The sequence below is a fragment of the Platichthys flesus genome, chromosome 20 (assembly GCF_949316205.1).
Source record: "Platichthys flesus chromosome 20, fPlaFle2.1, whole genome shotgun sequence".
Taxonomy (NCBI): Eukaryota; Metazoa; Chordata; class Actinopteri; order Pleuronectiformes; family Pleuronectidae; genus Platichthys; species Platichthys flesus.
The window spans coordinates 19,215,336-19,225,704 of record NC_084964.1 but is presented as its reverse complement, the minus strand read 5'-3'; the positions used below and the strand labels follow the sequence as shown (position 1 = coordinate 19,225,704).

Here is a 10,369-nt window from a genome sequence, read left to right as displayed (position 1 = left end):
ACTTAAACGTGTGTCTTTCCAGGTAAATATTAAACAGATACTGGGGATATAATTGACCTGCAGAATCAAACATCTTTCATTTTTGTTAGTGATTATTATTATCATCATTGTATCATCTCCAGGCTCTTAACAAGACCCCATAGTTCCCAGTGAGAACATGACATGTGATTGGGGTTTTGTGGTGATGTCACTCCCTGTTAGTTTGGGGGGTTTTCATCACAGCTCTCATAACGTCTGGCATCAGCTGCTGTTGTCTCTTTTCCTAGTCACGAAGCTCTTTCAATTTCCTTTTGACAACAAATATCATCTGCACATGTGAAGCTTGTGACTTTAACAGTTAAACAAGTTTCAAGACTCCAACAGTTGAAACCTGGGCGACAAGAAACCACATGTTCAGGTATTTAAGGAACACTGGTAAATAAAGTGAGACCACTGTCCAAAAATCATCAATATTAATAATTGTTTTGGAGATTTAGGAATGTTTCAAATCTGTTCTTTTAAAAAGCTTTAAATCTTTTGTAAAATGTTCATCAAAATGTGTAAATAAACGACAAAGTGCTGTAAATTAAATACCACTTTTATTTCTCCTTCAAGATCATGACAAAATATTTTCTGTGAATGTGTGTCGTCACTATATATTAACGCCCATCAGGTTCACAGGTCTGTTGTTGTATCGCTTTGAAATGTCGGCTTCAATCTGCAAGAACAAAACACAGTGGACAGTCAGAGATAATATTCAGGTTTTAACATCCACTGAATTAATTAAATCTATATTTATCTGTAACTCCTTAATTAGCAGCATATTTTAGAATAACACATGATCTCATGACCGGTGCTGAGATGTTGCACAACTTTCTCATCAGCTGGGAAATCACCAACTGTGTGAGCGTAAATAAAAGTGAAACAGAAATCAGACACCATTTTCTGGAGGTCTCTGGTGCACCCTGCCAGCAGGTCCACACGCGGCTCCAGCCTGGACTGCTCCTCCAGCGCCTCCTGCCTCTTCTCCACCATCGTGGCTCCTTTCAGCACCAGGATATCTGCCTGCTTCAGCTTCTGTCTCAGCACCTCGGACACACGCTCAACATACCTACACACAAACACACAAGGTTTAAGAGGAGACCAGTTAGAAAAGAGCAGATGTGGAACAATGCAGAGGTCCAACAAGGATCTTCCTCCACAGTACCGGGGCGAGGCCTGGATCATAAACAGGTGCTGCATCCGGAGGGTGGTGAGCCGGTGGAGAAGGTCCTGCACCTGGGACAGCATCTCCCGGACGCGCTTCTGGGTCTGGCTCTGGATGATGGAAGGAGCGAGCTGGAACTGGCTCATGGACACCACGTCTCCCTCTTCTCCCATCTCACTGATGCGCTGGGTGAGGAACACTTCCAGCTGCGGCCACATGTGAAACCAGTGTCACTCCTTTTTGGATTTGACAGACCCACATTTACTCATTTAGACACAAAACCACTGGTGTGTTTACCTCCATGAGCTCATCAATGAACTGGCTGCGTGACTGAGAGTGCTCCAGCAGACTGGAAGCATCCTCCCCCCGAGCCACGCCCTCAGGACCTACGAGATCACACACTCGTCTTTAAGCAAACACAAGTTTCCACAGCTGAGAGTGGTGATCTAAAGAGAAACACTTACAGTCTGTGCCCACATCTACGATCTCGATTTCTATCGGAGCTGCTTCACTGTCGCCCCAGTCGATACCGCCGGAACCTGCGTCCTGTCGAGGGAGATGGACATTTGAGGTTCTGCTGTCAGAAGACAACGTGTACGTCTCATCGTTTTCCTCCTGAGATATTTGACTTTCCCATTCTGGACATTTTGCTGCTGCACCCTCACATGTGTTCAATGTGACATTTCACTCGAGAGAAGTTATCGAGCAGCTGACAGGGATATTTGTGTTCTCACATACATTGGTGTCATACCTCAGAGTTTGGCTCCACACTAATACCCCAGTCTATAGCCTCCTCGACAGCAATGCCAGAATTAACCCCTGCAGAGTCGGCTCCTGTGCCAAAGTCGCCCCAGTCGATCTAAAGCAGGTTTTAAAACACGACACAAAAAAAACTGAGTCAATATCACTGAGCTGACACAAGTCCTGAGGCTTTGTTTTACAAATGTAAGAACTCTAGAACATTTAACTGGATAATAAAAAGCGTATAGAACAATTAAGAAAGTAAAATATAACACAGGGGATTTTGTTAACCTTGGATCCAACATGGGAGGTGTCTGTAACATGATCCGGTTTAACACTCGATATAGAGTCGGTGAAACTAACCATGTCGTCTGTGGCTGAGCCAGAAGGAGCCGCCTCCGCAACCGGCCTCTCAACAACTGTCGGGACTTTCCCTGTTCTCCACTCGTAGAACGTTGTGTTTCCTCTCGTCTGGGCAAACGTCAGCATGGGCAGGACCGGATCAGACCTACGAGAAACACACGTGCGCTCAAATCAAAGAAATAAAACTGTCCACGAGTTTTATTTGAGGATTCATATTAAGAAATCAATTTGTATTTATTACAAGTTATTAAATAATATTTAAGACTGAGTTTCACAGAGGAAGCAGACAAAGTGATGAGATTTCCACGATTCACTCACCATTCGCATACGAAGTTTGTGAAACTGGCGTAAAGTCGGATTTGCTCGTCTAATTTCCCAGAATCCTTCCCGACTTCCTCGAGAACGGCCGGTAGATCTTTGACCAGAGCCTGAAGCTCACGAGCCACATTCTCTCCCTGACAGAAGAAAAATAAACCATCAGACGAATGAAATGTGTTATTCTAAATATTGCAGAATCTCTGTGTTTGTGTCTAAATTTTCTCCAGTGAGTGTGTTTGAACTTACGGTGATGCCGTACTGTTTGCACGCAGCATAGTATCGTTCCCTCAGGTCTGCCGCTGAGCTCTGACACTCCACTTCCCGTCGGCTCAGCTCCTGCTGCAGCTGCTGGGCTTTGGCTAACTGCTTCCTCAGAGCCGGGCCTTCGTAGCTCACGTTGCGACTCAGCAAACTGGCGACCTCCGCTGGTCCAACACAAACAAAATAATTCATTTATGAATAACTATGAAGATGCAATTATTCTGTTTCTTCAGCTTAAAATAACCTTCCTCCCCTATTAAATATAGTGTCTGCAGATGTTGCCACGTGTAAGTAAATATATAAGATTAAGGGTTTTTCCTTTATTTGATATTAGACTTACCCAGATAGACATTATCTGCTTCATAAAGAGACACAATCTCCTGCCAGTCCTGATGCAACAAAAACACAAACCACAATTTAAATCCAGACTTCCTGAGGTTTCTAGTAGTTTTTAAGAGACGAACACGTCACAGGAAACTTTCCAGACAACTGGGTGTGAGTTATTAATCAGAAATGGCCGACGTAGTGTGAGACAGACGATAGAAGCTGGATGGACTCGTCTCACCTTCATCCTCTGAGATGAATATCTGCCAAAGATGTTCTTAGACGAAGCCTCGGTTCCCCTCAGGATCTCCACGATTCTCAAGCAGTGGAAGTAGTGAATGTCTGTCGATGAAAGGTTTATAAGTTTATAATTATTAACAAAGAGGAAGAGGTGGAAAGGGAACAACAGGAACGTCATGATGAAAACAGTACACGTATTAATACATATGAGGACTAAAGCTGTAACAACAATGAGGGAAACAGTCAGAGGTGCTGAGGGACGTACAGGAGCCGGACAGAAGCTGCGTGATCTCCTGGTTCTCTGGCATGTCCTGGATGGCAGCATTGATCTTCTCCCGGATTGTTTTCACAGCATTTTGCCATTTCAGGTCACAGTGACGTCGGTCCAGGAGCCAGTCTGTGCACAACAACACAGTTATTAACCTTTTCTGAACAAATAACTTTATTTATCTTAAATTTAAACTAGTGATTTGGTTAAGTTTATAAAATAAACTGTGCCCTATCAGTAGCTCCATGATCTGATCTTATTACTTCAGATGTTCACTGTATTTAGTCGATTACATGCAATTTGACTCATATAGTATATTTACACAAATCGAGTACGTGATACGACAGTGAACCTTCTGATTCATGGAAACAGATGATTTTTACACAATAAATAACTATAGATAACCACTCACTTGTATGTCCTGTACCATTTTCAAGAGGTAAGGAACTGAGCAAAGGAAGGATGTACCAAGTATTATTATTATAATATAGAGTTCTTGATATTTCTATCTGTTTTCTAATATTCCTACTGTTTTTATCATGTTTATTTAGTGTTTTTGACATTGACACATGTCACAGAACAGAAAGTAGCCTGTTCTATCACAGTGTCTCTGGACTTACCCAGAAGTTTACTGCTCTGGATGTCGATGGGCATACTTTGAATGTTCTGTTACAGGAAGGAAACACATTAAAAAAGGTCATTTCATAATCTGAATATTCCACATTTCCTACGAAGCACCAGGAGCGGACATTATGTCCTAGTGCAGCTTGACAATACACACAACACAACCTGGAGCACAACACAACTATGTAACTATTAGTGAAACCTTGCAAACGTGTTTATTTCACTATAATTTAACTTTAACAGTGTGACACAGCTCACGTTAGCGAACATGTGTGTCACACTCAGACAGATGTTGTTATCTCACCTCCATTTTCTCCTCACGTTCTGAACCCAACACGTAGCAGATCGTAATGTTTCTATTTATTCATTTTAATAAACGAGTTCAGTTAAAAAAGCTTTAAATCCAGAAGAGACGACCCGGAACAAGGAGCTCACTGTTTACGACACGTTACAGGAAGCAGAGCCAATAGGAGGAGGCGATGTTACCCGGTGACGGTCACTGACCAATGGTGGCACACCATGCTGACGGCTGCAGCTAATTGGTCAATTTGACTCAGTGTAGTTCTAAAGATTTGTCAGCAGAGGGCGACGTCGAGGGAAGGTGACTTCATTGTTTAAATATTTACTGTTTAAGTTTATTCATTTATTTATGAATAAATGAATAAACTTAAAAAAATTGTGCAAGAAATATTATAATATTCCCCAAATTACTCAGTTTACTGTAATATCTGCCTAAGAAATACTTTTACTTTTGCTACTTTAAGTTAATTTAAAAGAAAATACTAGTGCCTTTATTTTGGTAACATTTTGAATCATAGGACTTTTAAATTGAGTGTTTAGTTTAGGGTTACCTTTACTTTGAAAAGGGATCTGAGTTCTTCTTTACCAGTATTTGGTGTCAAACCAACAAATAACTAACAAATAAAAAGGAACTTCAATTTAGAACTAAAACCGAACCCAGTGGAAGCCTCCATCTTTAAAGTGCATTCTGACCCGGTGAGGAGAACCCCCCCCCCCCCCCCCCCCCCCCGGGCTCCTGCAGGAGGAGGCCTGCAGGAGGAGGCCTGCTCCCAGACGCTCTCGTGCACTTCAGGCTGGACAGAGGTCACATGTTTCTGTGCACATGGCGGATCAGCAGCAGATCCTCTCAAGTGGTCGAGTCTCGGCTCATTTGAATGGAAACCAAACTTGCAAAGTCAGCCTCTGTGATTTTGCACAACTCATGCAAAGCACCAGGGATCATTTATGTGATGGTCGTCTCTTTCTGTCCAGATTAGAACAACTGAAGACTTTGAACTAGAGACGTCTGGTTCTGAGTGATTTCATATTTTTTCTTTGGCCACCTGCTCTCCTCAGGTTCACCCTGTTGTCATGTGGTCTGAAGAAATGTCTCACCTGAGTCACGGCTGCAGCTTTTCCCCTGGGCGGGCTCTAGGTGCGTGTCTGTGTGTGTGTGTGTGTGTGTGTTTGAGGAGGGTGTGTGCTGGAGCATAGAGGGACGAGGTCAGAGAGCGAGAGCCACAGAAGAGGAGATGCTGCACCTGTGCACGATCACCTGAGGAGAAGCACAATAAAATCCCAAACACAAAGAGAGGAGCACAAAGAGACGGTAAACATGGAGCTGCAGTCTCACATCTGAGAGAACCTGCTCCAGCCGGCTCGCTGTCAACAAGGTAAAACAACACACTTCATCCATTCAGCTGTTGTTTCATGTGTCTGATGCTGTGAGAGTTTCACATGTTAGTTGACAGAATGAACTCCGACCTCAGAAAATATCCTTTAAAAGCATTAGTTTGGTTTATTATCATTTTTATGCAGTTTTGATCAAATCTAACTTATCAGACTGTGACAGGTGAAGACCGATAAAGTCCAGGACTCGTTTCTGTCATCGTCTCTGCACAGATCAACAAACTGTTTTCACAATCTGTTCATTTATTTCAGTTTTATTAAGCAAAATGTCAAATATTCGACGGCTTCAGCTTCTGAAATGTGACGATTTCTTTATGAAAATGTGATTGTGAACTGAAAATCTCTGGTTTCTGGACGATTGCTCGAACAAAACAAGATATCGAAGCTGCTCTACGATGTTGCAATGGGTTGTTTTACATTTTAAAGATGGAGAACTGTCTTAAAACTGAAAAGCAAGTAAACTGACGGATATGAACAAACAGAATCTCCTGTGACAACATGATGAACTGGTGTCATCGCTGGTCTGTATCTTGTTTGAGCTGCTGAGTGGAATGAGAGTTATGACATTTTTATATTGAGGAAATTGAAACTTTTTTAATACTTAACACATTTGGACTTTGTCTCAAGTGCACGTGAAGTTTCAAACTTCACCTTCAACTCCCTCTAAGGTCTCTAGAAACCCTCACACTCACTGTGATGATTGGAAAATAAATAATCACACGTTTATATCGATGCATATTATTTTTATTACAAGCGTCAGGTGAAGAAAGGCTCCTCATCAACTCTGCTGTTACGGGTCATCGGTGAAACCGGCACAAAGGATGAAACCTGAGAGTGGAATGAAGCTGCAGCTGAATTATGAGCCCGGTCCCCGGTGCCCTTGAGTCTCTGCAGCTCGGACATTGTGCCTCTGAAAAGACGTCTCGGCTGGTTAGTGATTTCCAAACACGGTGTTCCCTTCCTGCTGTGATCTCTGAGGCTTTGCCGAGCGGCTCGCCCTCACATGAGCGGGACACATGGTAACTTATTAAAGAGATCGACGGAGGGCCTCCTTTGTGTCAACACGGCTTTTTGTCTCAAAGGTCACGTCTAAGTCAAACACACCAAAAGAAATATGTGTTCATATTGTGCCGCCATGCATGTTCTCTTTCATAACTCGTGTGAAAGTGCCGTCGGGGCTCTCGGCTACTTTGTCCTGAAGAAACTCCTTGATGGTAAAGTCAACACCATCATGCAGATGCTGTGTCAACGTTTGTTATGGAGCAGCCGGCGCTTTTTTAAAGACACATCCACTTTAACTGGATTCAGACAGAAACAACGACGATTAACTTTAGAGGTTGAGCTGGAAACTAGAAATCGTTAAAGCAGCTGAGAAACAGCTCCGTGAGTCGGAGGCTGCAGCCGCTGGAGAACTCATGGAAGATCTCATTCTGTTTCCTGTGTCAGGACACAACCACCATACCCCCACCGGCCGTCCACCACAAGAAACCACGTTCAAACATTTTAACCAGACTTTAATTTGGGTCCATTTGCACCAACTCATCGAGATCCATGAAGGATTCTTTGGGAACCAGGTGAAAAGGTCTCACTGTTGGAGATGATCCAACCTCTGTGTGGATCAGCACCAGAGGTCCATGAGGTCTTCTCCACCGATGTTCCATCCTGTTCCTGAGATCCGGAGATCCGTCCTGTAGTTTATGAGTAATCTTGCTAATAGATGAACCAACAGGGATGAGCACAGGATCTCATGGACAGAAGTAATTCAGCAATTATTCAATCAAAATTAACTCAAACTCTTCGTACGTGTTTCCTGAAGCGTCTTCGGTCTTGAACCTTTGCTCCTCTGGTCCGTGCAGGGGCCTAAACGTCACATGTGGCCGATAAGAGTTAGACGAAGGGCCGGGACTCTTTATTTGCGTAGGTGCTTCGTGATAAAGTGACCACGCCAAAGGAGGATTTGAGTGCTTGATTGTTTCCTGTCAGGCTCATAAAGCTGCAGCCACGGCTCCATTGAAACTCGTAAAAGCTGCTTTATAATCCAAATAACAAAGTACAAAGTCGAGGTTATTAAATGCATGAAGAGGAAGAAACCTCAGAATTGTTGTGATAAATGTATTCATAGTGCGTGTGTGTTTGTTTTACAACTCCAAGGAACTGATATTTAATTCTGTTATCAATGGATCTGGTGATTAAATGATAGTTTGGTCTTTAAAAGATTAGAAAACAGTTCAAAGAACAAAATATTTGAAATCATTTGACATTTTTGATGAAAACAATAACTGAAACGAATGATTAATGATAAATATTTGCCGATTGTTGAATTGTCATCTCACAGGATCATCAGTCATCTGTTTATTATTATATTACTATTAAAACACACATTCCCTGTTTACTTTAAATGCAGCCAGGTGGATTTATGTGAGGTACTTTATAAAAACATAAACTTTATTACTGCCCTGACTGTGATGTGATACCAGTCAGGTATGTTCACCATGTGACTGGATTATATCAGCTGACTGGTGAACTACTGGTTCTGTAACTTGGGTCCATGAGCATCAGTCAATCAGATGAATCATGAAATCAGTTATTATGATAATGGTGCATGTGAGCTCCTGCAGCCGCACGGAGACGACAGCTTGCCTCCTCGGGACAGTCTCTCTTTTCTCTGGCCTGGTATCGGATCACATGAGGGACAGAGGACACTGATGAGATGCTCATTAATTCATCAGCTGAGAGGAGCAGAGTGTCGGGTGTCCTCCTCCAGGAGGTGCCACCTCCTGGAGGAGAGGAGCCTCCCGGTGACCAGGGGCTTTCTGAGGGTCTGCACTCGGTCGGGAGGCTTTTGGAAAGAGGCTGATCTGGGACCAGACAGAATTATGTCATGTTAAAAACAAGTCAATTACATTTTGTATAGCTCCAAATCATAAGTTATATTATCTCAAGGGACTTTACACAGTAAGGTGGAGATCTTGGATTATAACAGAGATGTACTCTGTGTTTCATTTGCTTCTTTTGAGCAGATACACATTTTTAAATGTAGGTTTTATTTGTTTTCATGTCTGTGTTTTATAACGAATGAATCATCAAATCTAGAAACTACTCAGGTTATTAAAAGTCCCCGACTCTACAGAGGACGTCTCATTGGTCCTACTTGACTCAATAACCTTTATTGTCTCAACATGTCTCAAAGACAGTAAAGTTGGGAATCTGAGGAAGAACCTGTTGATCATGAATTGATCATATCTTCAACGTTCATTGAAATATGAACCATTAACAGTCTTGTGTTCTCTACACCAGGCCCGTCCTCCAGTCTGCGTTGGTGCCATGGCCGAGTCAAGCTGGTGGAAGTTGACCTTCTCCCGCAAGAAGAAGTCCGAATCCAAGGTCCTGTACGAGATCCCGGCCGAGTACGGCAGCAACACCGGGAACAAGGAGCACTCGGGCGCCAGCCCCCCCGCCGACCACTTGGACAGCCAGTTCAGCGCCCGGCTGGAGAAGATCGTGGACAAATCTGCCACCAAGGGCCGGCACGTCAAGGTGTCCCACTCCGGCCGCTTCAAGGAGAAGAAGAAGGTCCGCGCCACGCTGGCCGAGAACCCCAGTCTGTTCTCCGAGCACAGCCTGAGCGACGAGAACCACAAGAAGAAGACCGACAAATAAGTGCAGCGCCACCAAAAGGCCCAAACTGGATCCCGACGTGTCCCATGTCCGTGGGACACGTCGGGACGAAGGCTCCCACATGTAAACACAACCAGGTCGCTCCCCAGTGCACGAGGTGGACAAACACTGGTTACCAGGCACCACACCCTGGTCGATACTGTAACCAATGGACTCACACCTAAACAAACAAGTGGTATCAGCAGGCGGCCATTAAACATTCACAGAGCAGAGCGGGGGGGGGGGGGGGGGGAAGCACTTTTCTTTGGAGTGAAGTCAAATGAGTCACGAAAGAGAAACTCGGCCCGAGCGCCGTCACGATTATTAAACATTGTTGTAATTCATGTTTTTATCTTTGTAGTTTTGGATTGTAATTTCAATTTTTTTTAAATGTCCAATATTCAATCAGAGACGATGTTTGTGTGTGTGTGTCTGTGTTGTGTTTTGACAGATGCACTGGAAATTTTTATTACATTTTTGGAGATTTGATTTCAACAACTGTTTATAAGATCTTCTCTGGAATCTGCAAGAGGACAATAAGGTGTTTTGTTTTTAATAAACGTGTCTGGATGCGTTGATATGAAAGTTGTGTTTGTGTCACTGTTCTGTTACACACAGTTGCGTGTGCAGCCCGGTGTCGTCACACACTGAGGTGACACAGGTTGTTATTTCACCTGTGATTCGCTGGCATGGTGATC

At 43.4% G+C, this 10,369-nt stretch overlaps 2 protein-coding genes across 2 annotated transcripts; one reads left to right on the top strand and one right to left on the bottom strand.

Annotated features, from left to right (window-relative positions):
* Positions 1–559: 559 nt before the first annotated feature.
* Positions 560–4,789, bottom strand: cdk5rap3 (CDK5 regulatory subunit associated protein 3). Its single transcript, XM_062413790.1, has 14 exons — positions 4,630–4,789; positions 4,322–4,367; positions 3,699–3,830; positions 3,435–3,535; positions 3,210–3,258; positions 2,855–3,033; positions 2,609–2,745; positions 2,291–2,435; positions 1,938–2,045; positions 1,651–1,732; positions 1,484–1,572; positions 1,187–1,392; positions 919–1,090; positions 560–697 (listed from the first exon to the last, which is right to left on the bottom strand). Exons 1-14 carry the CDS (start codon positions 4,633–4,635, stop codon positions 632–634), a joined length of 1,518 nt encoding a protein of 505 aa, XP_062269774.1. The 5' UTR covers positions 4,636–4,789; the 3' UTR covers positions 560–631.
* Positions 4,790–5,791: 1,002 nt separating this feature from the next.
* prr15lb (proline rich 15 like b) lies at positions 5,792–10,256 on the top strand. Its single transcript, XM_062378707.1, has 2 exons — positions 5,792–5,998; positions 9,312–10,256. Exon 2 carries the CDS (start codon positions 9,339–9,341, stop codon positions 9,672–9,674), a length of 336 nt encoding a protein of 111 aa, XP_062234691.1. The 5' UTR covers positions 5,792–5,998; positions 9,312–9,338; the 3' UTR covers positions 9,675–10,256.
* Positions 10,257–10,369: the final 113 nt, after the last annotated feature.